This window comes from Boleophthalmus pectinirostris, unplaced genomic scaffold, assembly GCF_026225935.1.
Source record: "Boleophthalmus pectinirostris isolate CB_2022bp ecotype Guang Dong unplaced genomic scaffold, ASM2622593v1 HiC_scaffold_17, whole genome shotgun sequence".
Classification (NCBI taxonomy): Eukaryota; Metazoa; Chordata; class Actinopteri; order Gobiiformes; family Gobiidae; genus Boleophthalmus; species Boleophthalmus pectinirostris.
This window is the reverse complement of record NW_026571115.1, coordinates 17,311,521-17,325,572: the sequence shown is the minus strand read 5'-3', so window position 1 is coordinate 17,325,572 and position 14,052 is coordinate 17,311,521. Positions and strand designations below refer to the sequence as shown.

At 37.1% G+C, this 14,052-nt stretch overlaps 1 protein-coding gene across 1 annotated transcript in view; it reads right to left on the bottom strand.

The window, feature by feature from the left end:
* adgrl1a (adhesion G protein-coupled receptor L1a) overlaps window positions 1-14,052 on the bottom strand; it is a 93,654-nt gene that overhangs the window by 26,111 nt on the left and 53,491 nt on the right. The window contains exons 8-11 of the mRNA XM_055152407.1: window positions 11,483-11,776; window positions 7,016-7,119; window positions 4,638-4,823; window positions 3,420-3,458 (exon numbers count right to left, since the gene is read on the bottom strand). Of these exons, the coding sequence (XP_055008382.1) occupies window positions 3,420-3,458; window positions 4,638-4,823; window positions 7,016-7,119; window positions 11,483-11,776 (623 nt within the window). The remainder of the gene's footprint in view (window positions 1-3,419; window positions 3,459-4,637; window positions 4,824-7,015; window positions 7,120-11,482; window positions 11,777-14,052) is intronic.

The window sequence follows — 14,052 nt, the reverse complement described above, 5'->3', positions numbered from 1 at the left end:
TCAGGAAAAAGGAACACGAGAAGCTAGAGAAATACCAGGGGCTCAAGGAAGAGCTGGAGAGAGCCTGGAAAGTAAAGGCGCCTGTGGTGATCGGAGCACTCGGGGCTGTAACCCCCAAACTGGAAGAGTGGCTACAACAGATACCGGGAAAAACAACGGACATCTCAGTCCAGAAAAGTGCAGTACTGGGAACAGCAAAGATACTGCGCAGAACTCTCAAGCTCCCAGGCCTCTGGTAGAGGACCCGAGCTCAATGAGGGTGAGAGAGACCTACCACCGTGGAAGGTGAGAAACACTTTTTTTTTTTTTTTTTTTATATATAATACTATATTGTGAGCTGCTGTATCGATATATAGCCAAGAGTATTTTTTGGTGTATTTTACAAAATTATTTTGTTACAGCTCTAAATTTTTGTTGTTTATTTAGAAGACGGAAACTCATTTATGCGACACATTTGTGAAATGTGGGATTGTTTTTAATCACTGTAAAGCACTTTGTGTTACATTTGTGTATGAAAAGTGCTTTATAAAGTTTGATTGATTGATTTGACATATTCATGTTTTTTGATTATTAAAATGGGTGTGTTTCATATTAACTTTGCACAAGAAGTGGTTTAACAAAGTACTTTTAGTATCACAACCTTATTTAACCTTTATTTTTTTATGGGACCATATTGAATCGTTTGAAATATATCGTATCAAACTGAAAGTACACTGTATTGAGATATGTATGGTATCGTGTCCTATGTATCAAGGTATGTATTGTATCGGCAGCTTCTTAATGATACCCAGCTCTACTAGGGATGTAACAATAACCAAAATATCGGGATATTGTATCATCAGAAGGATCTCAATAATATTGTGGACCATCGCAATGTATCGAATTACAAGAACCTTCACTTAAATTAATAACTATGGTGATTTTGATGCCTTTCTTTGTGATTTTAATGTGATTTTGTATTCTGTAAAGCCCTTTGAATTACTTTGTGTGTGAATCGTGCTATACAAATAATGTCTTCCCTTGTTATGGTGCAGTAACATCTAAAAAAAAGAGGGAACTACATAGACCATGATCCTTTGGTATTGTCAGTAATTCTTCATATTGTAACCCTACCAAAGGTTTTTTCAGGGCTTTTCTGAGACGTTTTCTGAGACGTTTTTAGAAGGGAAAGTAACATATTCACAGTTTTGTTTGCCTCCACAAATGATTGCAATAAATATCGAACCGTAACATACAGATCGAAGAATATCATATTGAGGGATTTTGATTAGTGCTGTCATGCGATAAAAAAAATTGAGAGATTAATTAATTATGATCTGTAATTAATTAATCTAATTAATCTCATTTTAATCTCACCTAAAAATTGCTGAGAAAAGCCTTCAATTTGAGGTATTTTCATTTAAATTCATTATTACATTATTGTGGCAGATCAAAATACTGATATAGATTTAAAAAAGTGACTTTATAAAGTCATTTATTGTTTAACAAATCTCTCCAAATTGGCTGTTGAGCCCAAGTCTCCATGAATAAGAAACTGTTTGTTGTAAAGTAGCAAAGACGAGGAAATCTGAACATAATAACTTTTGTCTACTTAAAGACAATAAAAAGTCCAGTCTTTCCTTAACCATATTAAAAATATTATTGATAGAGAAATGCTTTATATATGAGATCACTGGTTTTAGTCCTGGTTTTAGTCCTGGTTTAGACCTGCTTTAGTCCTACTTTAGTCCTAGTTTAGTCCTGGAATGGATTAATCCTGGTTTTAGTCCTGGTGTTAGTTCTGGTTTAGTCCTGGTTTTAGTTCTGGTTTAGTCCTGGTTTAGTCCTGGTTTAGACCTGGTTTAGTCCTGGTTTAGTCCTGGACTGAATTAGTCCTGGTTTTAGTCTTGGTGTTAGTTCTGGTTTAGAGGCGCACAGGAGGAAGCGCGGTTTACGCAGCGTACGCGAGAAAACACGATCCACACGCGGCTCACGGGAGCACGTCGGTGTCCGCGCAGTGTCTACGGAAGGAAACGTGGTCCACGCGTTCTCAGGTTAATGACGATGATGAAGGTGTGTGTTTGTTTGTGTTTGTGTGTGTTTGTTTGTGTGTGTGTGTGTGTTTGTTTGTGTGTGTGTGTGTTTGTGTGTGTGTCGCCTCATGTGGCAGGTCACTATAGGACAGTAGTGCAGACATCATGAGCCTATGCAGGTTGTTTTCACCAGTGACATTTAAGTTGTAGGCGATATTATATTTGTTATTTTCTTTTATATTTCACGTCGGGAGAATAATTTCCAAGACACGAATGCGTTTTTACCTGTGCGCTGCTGCCTCTGTTCTACTGGCTCTTCGACCTCGTCCATTGTGCGACTGACGCCGTAAACGTCGCTCTTACTGCGCGTGTTTTGTGCGGGTTTCCGACAATGAGTGGAATTGCCGAAATTAAAAAAATGTATAAATGTGTTTTTTGTTTGTGTGTGTGTGTGTGTTGTTGTCCCAACAACACATAAAAACAGGTTTTATAATAAAGCAACTCGCATACAGAAACACTAAAGTTAGAGATTAAAAATGAGATTAACGCGATTAAAAAACATAACGCGCTAAATATGACTGTAATTAATTAATCGCAATTAACGCGATAATTTGACACCCCTAATTTTGATATTGTTATATTCTTACGAGTTACAGGTCAGATCTGTGGAGAGGTGTGCCAGATCACAGTAATAATGCATGCTTTTATTATAGTTTTGCAAAAAAAACAAAAAAAAACAAACACCAATTGAATAATTACAAGATATGTATTTGTCTAACACCATACTGTGGAACATCCCAGTCAAAGATTTAACATCACCATGGAGACAAGATGATGGCAGACTCTCCACCAGAAAGCTTACACAGTGCACCTTTAAATTATTAGATTAAATCTATTTTGTTTATCAAGTTTTTTACTCTCGTGCTGTTCTTGAATATTAGGACAAATAAATCTCAATCCTTATACTTGAGTACTGAGTAAAAAATAAACTTAATGCATTTATTGACAGTAATTTAAACTGCCTGAGATACTACTACTACTGCTTCTAGGGCTGTTGGAAAAACAAAAAAAAAAGACACTGACAAATTGTTTGCACATTAACTCCAGATACATATATGTCTCCTAAACGCAGAGAAAAAACTCCACATCTGCTTTGGGACACTACAGCCTCATTTTAATCCTGTCTGTGAGGAGCAATAGCCAAACACAAGCAACTACTCTTCAGCGCAAACCAGAAATCTTGTAAGTGATGATTCCAAAGGCAGTATAAATCATAAAACGCAGCAACGAGCCACGGAAATCTCATACACAGTATTCCACTAGTCTAGTCCAGGATTTATCTGCTCTTGGTTATTCCCAGTCACGCTGCTGTCCCATACTACATCAGTAAGTACAGAGAAAAGGTACCTGGATGTAAGCCCGGCATGTCCTCTCACGCTTTTGGAGCTGAAAAGAAGAACAAGATAGAAAGTCAGATTAAAATTCAGGACAACAAACAAATAATTTAACTTTAATGGTCTGCAAAGGTCCACAAAATTGACTCGTGAGCTTTTAGCCATGTACTGATATTGATATTTCACCAAAATATACCCAGAGTTGATTTTTGTTTCATTCACATGTTTGCATAACCCTTTATTATTGGTTTACATTATATATAAAACATATAGAACATTGTAACATAGATCAGAAAATAGCTAAATATGGGTCCTTTAAAGAAGACATTACACTCTGGTATTACTGATGAACTCTTGCATATGTAGATCATTATTTCACATTTTGTTCATTGTAAACGGCAACATTAATCTAAAATGACTTAATGATAGATATGGGTCCATTAATTGCCTGCTCAAAACTGCAGAAACTGTGCTCTGCTCTGCCTCCTCATAGTAACATTTCTCCACAGCAAGCAGTGGAATGTTATTTACATTATTTACATGTTATCTAATGTTATTTTATTGTTTTTTTTAACATGTGTGTGGATATGTGCACTGACATATGTATTGACAGATTTTCTTTTTGTCTGAATCCAAAGTAAGTACAGAGCAATGGGCAGACAAAGGTTATAGGCATCGACGGTATATATAAATGGACATAACTAATTCGCTAGATGAAATGTGTCAAATAGGAAGTGACCATGGGGCACTTCTGGCTCCGCTGACTCTGGTCTACTTTTAAAAAGTAACCGTCTCCTGGAACTGCTGCTGTAAGCCTCGTCATTTTGGTCTCAATATGTCCATATTAACCCGCTCTGATGTTTTTATTTCACTATTTTGTTCATAAATAAATTAATATTCTTAATATGGAACTGGCTCCAAATTTGTTCCTAGCTGCTGCTAGCCTCTTGAGCTTAATTTGACTGAAGCCGAACGCTATGGGTGACGTCACCCTCCCATAGACCACTTTTTTGTACAGTCTATCTTTGTAGGTGAGAACAGATTTTCTTTTTTGCACTGATGCCTCAAATATCCTGAAAATAAAAATGATGCAAGCACGAATGAATTACACAAAATCCATCTTTGAGTAAACCAACTGTACGAAAAAGAAAAAAAAAACATTCTAACATAGCTAAAAGCTCATAAACATTGCATAATATGTCTCTTTTAATATTTCAGTAGCTTGTCTAACCTTGTTGTAGTTGCGTGTTGCCAGGTCTTTGTTGCCAGGTCTCAGGGCTTGGAGCTGAGCATCTAAAATGTCCAGGAGTTGCTCAATGAGGCGCACGGTGGAGCTAACGTCTCCGGCCTGGATCCTGCTCCGTGTGTGGTTCACCAGCTCTCCTGCGATGTTGGCTGCATTCTCACCACTTTTTATCTACATAAAAACAATAAACAATAAAATGACAGATTCAGAATTTGTATTCTTCTCTAAATATCTATGCTCAATATGCAATCAATGTGTGTAATGAATAAGAAGCAATGGATATACTTATCTTATACATAAATCTACTCTTTTCTTTCTGTTGTTTTGGTAACATTAGAGTCTTTATATTAGGGCTGGGAATCACTGGGTCCCTCACGATTTGATACACAATACATGGCCTAATGATACAATATTATCACTATCTGGTGATAATTAATATATTACACATGATATACAAGTTTCCTTACATTAAATAAGCAACAGAATTGTAGTGCGCTCACAAAAAAAAAAGCAAAAAGATACAAAAAATACAGCAGCTCATGATAACGATACTGGATCACCAAATTAAGTATCACGATATATCAATATTTCTTTATTTTTGCACACCCCTATTTTATAACAGCACTTTCTGAAAATCCCACTGACAGAGTGGAAGTTATCCGTTGAAACAAACTACATGTTTCACCAATTTTTGATAGCTCTAGTTTTAGAGAAGATTGAGTAGTCTTATCTATCATAGATTTTTCTCATGCTTTCCTGTTTTTGCTCAGCAACTTCAAAGACGAGACGTTCCACTGGTGCCACACTGAAGACATATTATCCACTTCAATGGTCATAAATTGGTACTTCTGTCCAAATCGTCCCAAAATGGCCTCCACTAATTCTTCAAAACATCCAACATCAGCTGCCCCCTCCAAATTGTCAATTTTATCAGATGTAATGTCCAGACCAAATGTGGCTCCAGATCTGGAGATGGGTATTGGGCACTGTGGCCACCCACTGCTCCTGACAGATGATCCCAGTGGCATTTAAGGATGGGTCAAATGCACAGACTGTATAAAAAAAGTGAATTAAGCAAGTGTGATGTCACCCATAGTATTCAGCCCTACTCAAATGAAGCTCGAGATGCAAATGGTTACAGGGTGAATTTGGAGTCAGGCTCTATATTCTGAATAGGACTTTTTTGACGGACAATAGAAAAAAAACAAAAACAAGATCATGCAGAGCGGCTTAATACGAACATTTTAAGACCAAATGACAAGGCTCACAGCAGCAGTTACAGAGAGAGAGGCCAAAATATTCCAGTGTAAGTCAATTGGTGCCAGGGTCAGAAGGAGCTGGAAGAGCCCTCTGGCGCACTTCCTATTTGGAACACGGGGGCGCACTTTAGCTATGACCATTTATATATACAGTCTATGGTCAAATGCATAGTACATATTTTAAAAGTGTATTCCTTATTCCTCCCATTTAACCTCTGCATTCTCATCTCATTATTTTGTGTTGACTCTAAATAATGTATAACTACCCTGAAAGGAAATATTCAATTCCTAAAATGTTCAAACCAAACCTAGCTCTAAATCCAGAGATGGGTCCTTGGCACTACAGTAACCCACTACCCCTTACAGGATGGGTCAAATGCTGAGGACACATTTTAAAACTGTTTAAAATGATTTATTTCTCCCATATAACTTCACCACTCTCATTTCATCATTTTGTGTAGGCTCTAAATAACGTATAACTACTTTGAAATGCAATAATCAATCCATAGTCACAGCCTCTTTTAGCTTCCCTTTACTACCCGTCCTTTACACATAATTGTAAATAAGTCAGCCTATGTAGAACACATTGTGAAGTTTTCTCATTCCCTCTAGTGCTTTTTCATTTGCAAATTACACCTTTAGCAACCTCAACGCAATTGCAATTGATTTTAGCCAAAAGGGGAACGTATAATGGATTCGAGCACGGATGTTAGCCTTCCAGTCAAAAAAATCTCTTCAAAGCTATGCATGACTAAATAATCATGTATTCTCTGGTATAAATTGAGCCTTAGTTTTCTTCATGATTTTTTAGGGAAATCTAATTACTGGCGAAAATGAGCGGAGATGTGTTCAATACAGAATATGTAATCACACGCTTTAGTGATTCATATTGTGGATCGATGTCAGTCATTTAAAGTCATACGGCATTGAAGTGCGGCGATTGTAAAAAAAAAATAATTTGCGGTAATTCAAGAATATTAGTGAAAAGGGGAGTTAATTAAGTACTAAGAGTAGAGCGGTAATGAAGGACCAGTTGAAATGCATGTAAATGAGGTTAGCCTTGGAGATATGCTAATGTGTTCTGGAGAGGGGAGCGGGTCTCACCTTCTGGGACACCTGGTTGACCCATGGAGAGGTGCAGTTGCTCAGGTCAGGGCCTCGTGGGTTCCAGATGACTTGGTCGGCCAAACATTGGTAAGAAGCAATGCCTACGGAGACACAGAGGAGAAAAAGACTGGTGAGTGATGCATAAAATTATTATATTACTGTGGAATTCAAGAATAAAAAGGAAGAATATATTTGCAAACTATAATCAAAAATTATAAGTTTTTTATTCATCTTTTTTGTGTGTTTCTTACTTTCTTGTTTTATTCTAATGACTGAATCTATTTAAGTATATATACCACTTTTCATAGTTACAAAGAGTTCACACAATCCCATAAGACATGAGGATAAAACATTCATTATTATTAAACAGAAAATAACCTGAATTAGAATTACACATATTAAATTATACTGGTTAAATGAACTTCAGAAAATCAGATTTAAAGATGCACTGTGTAACTTTCTGGGTCACTCGCTTGTCTCCATGGAGGTGTTATGCTTTGTTCGAAATGTTCCATATTCATCTTTTTTTTTTTTTTTTTTTTCATTAAAGATGTTCTCTCTCCGGATCTGACCCGTGACTAAGATCTCCATGGAAACAAGCAGGTGCAGTGTACTCTCCACCAGATAAATTACATAGTGGATCTTTAAGTACAGCAAATGAAAGACAGGATACAATTTGTAAGGACAACAAAACAATACATATAATTATAACAATTTTTGCATGTTAACACTATTCAAAATACAGCTATACAATATATTTTCTCAGCCTATGTGATTATATGTTACACAGTAAATGGCTTTCACAAACAAATTGAGTTTTGAGTCCAAATTTTCAGCTGCGGATTTTAGGTGCCTGCAATTAAGGTGGGACGTGTGGTACGAAGAGTAGGAAGTAGGTGTGATTTTTACACTTGAGCAAAATGGAGTTTTAAAAATGCAAAGTGTTTTTGATGTGAGAAGAACGGAGGGAGGAAGCCAGAAAAATGGGTCGGAAATGGGAAAGGTTAAGTAAAAGAGTGTGAGACGGAGGGAGCGGGAGAGGAGAGGGAGAGGAGCCGCTATGGTTTTCACACACACGCACACACACACTCCAAAGACATTACCATCAGCTCCGATTCCCCACTGCCGAATAACAACACAGCAGAAGGGAAGCACCTTTTACCAGCCCGCGCTCTCACATGGGGCTCCTCTGTTTAGTTCCAGGGTTCACACAGAGGACACAAGGAGAAAAAAAAAGGAAAAAAAGAGTCTGATGCAGCCACTAACGCAAATAACAGGCATCCACTTACACCAACAAGGAAAGGAGAGAGGAGATATGAGAATCAGAGGCAGAGCAGACAGCAACACTCCACTTTAGTCAATAGGAGCTTATACTTCTATAGTTCAACACATTTTTTCTCAAGAGCACAGTTATTCAGAGGTGATTGGGGCCGTAATATGTAAGACAAGACCAGGAGTCAAAAGAGTAAAGCAAATCAATAAGAAGTGGGAGAAGCTGCACAACCGTAAAAGGTGGCCATGAGTTTTTTTTAAATAAAATGTACTTACAATAAAATTACATTTACGGTGATACAATAATGAATGATTATCTAAAACAAAAACATGATTTTAATAGAGATATGGATTTTTTTCAGCCAATACCAATATCCCATTTGTGTTGCTATAGTGTGTAGTATCAACAAAAAACATAATGGCCTCAAATTTAAGTAAAAAGTTGTAGTTAAATGCATATATTAACATTTTCTCTTTTGTAAAAAAAAAATATACTGAATAGCCAAGTGTATTTTCTCATATACAGTATTATTGTAAACATATAGCTACCTCTTTATTACTCCTCTGTTTCCATAAGAGATGGAACATGATTCACATGAATTCCTGCAATACTTATACAAATCAATAACTTGTAATTTAACAAAATGTTACAATTAATAATAATAATAATAATAAAGTAATGTAAAATAGTTAACCAAGTAAAAAAATCTCATGTATTGACATTTATGGATGCAGGGAATTGCTGGATTGACAAACAAAACATCTACAATCAAATTATTATCATGTTAAATTTGGTAAAAGAAAATACAATGCAAAGGTATTGTATTGTACTGGATATACTGGTAAATGGCATGGTTATTGAATTCTATTTTGCAAATACCTGAACATTTATGTTTACGCAATGAGATTCATCTTCACAAAGAGGATTAAGAAATGAAATACAGCAGGAAAAAGCATATACACACCTTCTCATTCAATGATTTTTTTTCTTTAAGTTTACTGCTTTCTTTATTGAAGATATCAGATATATGAAACAAGAAAAAAAAAATCAGCTGCATATTTTATATGTTATATTATAGTAGCCTCTATTTGCTTTGTCGACAGCACTCCAAACTCTTGGCCTTCTCAAGAAATGTCAAAAGAGAACACATAATTCACACGAAATCCTGCATTACTTATATAAATCAATATCTTGTAATTTAATAGATCAAAATGCAACCACAAGTATAATGCGGCACCATAGCGGCACCCAGACAGACAGTCACCTACACCAAAAGAAACATACATAAACATATGGTATAAATGGCACTATTGAAGTTTTGTTGTTCTGCCTGAACTGCAACACAGAACAGTTCAGAACAAGGAAGCATAAAAAACCCCACAGATACTAATTGAGTATTTTAACTTTGATTAATGGAAACACATTCCAGATTTGAACAAAATGCGCCCACAGCTGCCATTACAAACAAGTTTAATTTTAATGGCTGCATTAATGTTGCTGAAATAGGCCTAATGGATGAAAGTTTTGGCCTGTGTTAAGACAAAGCTTCTTCTTCCTCTATAAACTTTACAAAATGTTTAAAGCTGTGCCAGGATGCTGTAATTAGCCCAGTTGTTAATGTGATGTTCCTGCTACTTTCATAGAATTCTCTGATGGCCACATGCTCACAACAGCACATAAATGGTGAGATAAAGTAAAGGCTTGTAGTAGTGTTACATTTTATTATTCACTACGTTCAATCAGCTCTGTTTCTGTGGGAGAGCCTTGTGTTTATAGAGGACAGCCTTTCATGTAGAAGTCCCATGGGGGAGTGTACCGGCTGGTGAGAGCAAGGCAGGGACACAGGATGGCAACAGTGGAAAACACTGCACACGCCGCACACACACATTAAAAGACATATTCAGCAACATATAAGAGACATGTTGTATCTGTGTTTTGTTTAAGATAAAGAGATAATTATGATATATAGCGGTATGACAGGACACTGGTTGTCATAACAACAACATGAAGGTGTGTTTTTTTTCTGAGAGATGGTCCATCACCTGTTTGCCTCATACACTGTACATATAAATGGACATAGCTAATCCACTAAAGTGCTGTGAGTGCCATGAAAGTGGAACAGTGCTATATAAATATGTGAACACTAGCCGCTACGTTCCAAATAGGAAAGGAGCATGGGGGAGCTTCCGGTTCCCTCTCTCTGTAACCACTGCAGCGAGCCTCCGCATTTTGGTCTTAAAATGTTTGTTTTAACCTGCTCTATATGATCCTAGTGTTTTTATTTTGCTGTTTTGTTCATAAATAAATTCCTATTCCTATTATTGAACAGGCTTTAAATTCACTCCCATAACTGCTAGCCTCGTGAGCTTCATTTGACTGACATTTTCATGGATATAAGCTGTTTTTAGTAGATTGTTGTTTACTCACCACAGCAGAGAGTGACGCATGTTGAATTAGCAGCATTACTGTTTAAAATATAGCACTAAAATACAGTAGATGCTTTGTAATGACAGATATTGCAGCTGAAATATCGAGAATTTTTGGTATGTTTATAATAAGAGAAGATAATTACAAGGTTAAAAAAAACAAAGTACAATTTGACCATAATATCGGACTTGTAAGTGAATGAGTATGCATGGCGTTGTTGTTGTTAAACTGTAATGTTTTCTGTTTGACACATTTGACCGGCAGTGTTCCCACCCTGAGGTCGTAGAGGGTCAGGGTCAACGAAATGTACATAAATTACTGGCCGCTTGAATCCCTTTGTGGACTCCATCTGTCTTTAGAATGAGAATTTAAAATACTTAGTGTCATTCACATTGACCAAGTAAATATTTCTTATGCGTAGGCAATTGACAGCTTGTTTATGGCTGCAGGGAATTGCTGGATTTGACAAGACATTTACAACCAGATTATTATCATGTTAAAGGATAAAAAAAGAAAAAAACAAAGCAACAAATACAAGCTGTATATACTGTCAAATGTTATGTTTTCTAATTCTATTTTGCAAATACCTGAACATTTCTGTCAAAACCAGACTGCTCATCTTCTTATATGCAGAACAAATATTAGTACGAGTAATAAATATTTTAGGAAATCAATCTATACATTTTAAAACATTTTTAACTCATAACAAGTATAACTGCTAAAACTGTTTTCAAGATGATTTCTGAGTAGAAACATCCACTGACCTAGAGATCCTTTGGGGCATGGCCGATCCACAGTCTCCCCTCTCACAGTAGCAGGCCACTGGACACCACGCACCATCTTGGGCTCGCAGAGGTACATTTCTGGCCCCTGCGGAGGACGGGAGGGGCGGCGGGTGACCGGGACGGTGGCTGTGATTGGCCGCAAGTCGGGGTGCTTGTTGATGGATCCGATTGGTCGAGAAGTCGGAGCAATGGGGCGGGCTGTGGAGGGGCTGGCACTGGAGGAGAAGGGCCTGGCGGGCAGAGTTGTGGTGACTTGGGTGGTAGTCAGTGGACCTGAGATAACATAAAACATGGAAGTTAGTTAGTCAAAATACTAAAATTCTATTTAAGTACCTAGGAAAAAGCCAAATATTACTGAGGATCAAAAATGACATAATTAGAAATAAATAAATACAAGAATAAATTCCCACTGTGATAAAGTCCTGCCCAAAATTACCTGCCCAACCCGACCAAAGCTGGTCAGTCAGTCAGTTAAAAAGTGGCTGCAGTGAAGGTGACGTACCATGAAACAGATGAGTCTCAAACTAAATAGGGAGACCTGAAGGTCCAGGCCCATAAAAAGACTAAGAAACCTTCAAATTGACTCCAGAAACAATCACTAAAGACTAAATATTATGTCTAAGAGAAGTCTTCCTGCACTCTTCCTACAGAGGACACAACACCACCTAAGAAGAGACAAGTCAAGTCCAATCTTACTGGAAAAACACAAACTAACCAGCCTTAGAGATCTTCAGTTAGAGCCAAGGCTCAGCCACCAACATCGGACACAAAACCATCAAAAAAGACAAAAGTTATGCCCAAAACCAAAGAACCAGTGATAGGTAAGAGGAAGGATAACTTTAAACTTCCTGCACATTTGAGGAATGTCACATTTCTGAGACATATTTTCAAAGGATTTTCCAATCTTCCTCACAGTTTCAGCAAGAGCGATGGTGATATTGACGCTGTTTTGGATAAATATTTGAACCTGCCCCTGAAGCCTGAGGAAAAAAAAGAAAAAGAAGAAGAATGAATATCTGGCTCACATGTTTAAAAACTAAAGACCATCGTGACACCACCTTACCAGGCCCAGCACCATTTTGAGGATGTTTCGCAGTTGAAAACATAGAACAATTTATTATTTTGGCAATAGTCCTATCACCAAAACCTTTTCTAACAGATGATTTTGTAGACAGATGCCTTTAACTTTCAGGCTTTCAGACTTTTAGATTTTAGCCAAACTACTGTTACTAAAATAAATTTAATAGTAGTAGTTAATTTGTAAACTACTAGTATACAAACTAAACTTTGGTCTGAAAAAAGTATGTTAGAATAAAATAATTAGAAGACCAAATTAATCTCACTGGAGTCTGAAGAGACTGAAGGAGCCCTTGAGGTGGATGTGCAGATGTCGGGAGAGATGAAAAACAACTTCACCAACTGAAAAAGGAGCCCAGTCCAGAAGATCTAGAACTGTGGTGTTTTCTCCCAAATGTCACAATGAAATTCAAATAAACGTTTCATTGGCACATAACTGTTATAGTAGTTCATTTCATTTTTCAACATCTAGTTTCGATAAGAGTTTTATATCGATTATTATCTGGGTTTTGATACTTCTGACCCTAGAAGTTATAGATGGGACGCTGAAAATAACATTTTCAAAGACATAGGGGGATCATATGTGGATGTAAAGGATTTGTTGTAGTGGGTTAAAATGATGCAGAGATCCTAAAAGAGAGCAGAAGAAGTGGAAGGACAGACGGATTTAAAGCATCTCTCAGAAGTCCAAGTTCAAAAGTGAGCCCTGACAATAATTGGGGTGACAAACACTTTCTGCCGCCTCAAAGCTCCGTTCTCAAGAGGAAGGAGGAGACACGAGGAAGGAAAAAAAAGAGAAGAAGAAGAAGCATCATCACAAGTCAGAGCCGAGTAAATAATTGATCAAATGTATCACACAAGTCAGCATCAGTAACAACCGAAACCTAATGCCGAGATAAAAGAGCACTTCACAAACTACAAAATCCTACTGATCAAACGCACTGGTTCCATTCCCCCTCACACTCTCTCTCTAACCCTTTCACACACTGCTGTACATGCGAACCCTCTGTCCTATTCATAGACTGACAAATTACACAGAAATATTCTCATTTCATCCTCATCTTTGATTTCACAATGACTTTTTTGGCCTACATGACAAAGACAAGTTGATTTGAAGTTTCTGGTCTGGCAATTGAAAGAAGACTTTAACTGCAGATTAGACAGCGTAAAATACAATTAATAACATTTGTAAGAAATCTGTGAAATATAAATAGCAAATTATTTTCCTCCCATACAGTAACCGTCAGTAGCTCATCAGTTATGACAAGGGTTCAAGTCAGGTGCCCTTCCTGTCAAAAACACTTGGGAACAACAGATCAAGCACACTGCCAATGCTGGAGTGACTTAAAGGTACACTGTGTAGCATTTCTAGAGGAGGGTCCACCACCTGCTTGTCTCCATGGAAATATTATTGCTTTGTCTAGAATGTTCCACAGTATAGATTAAATCTATCACAACAGAGACAACATGTT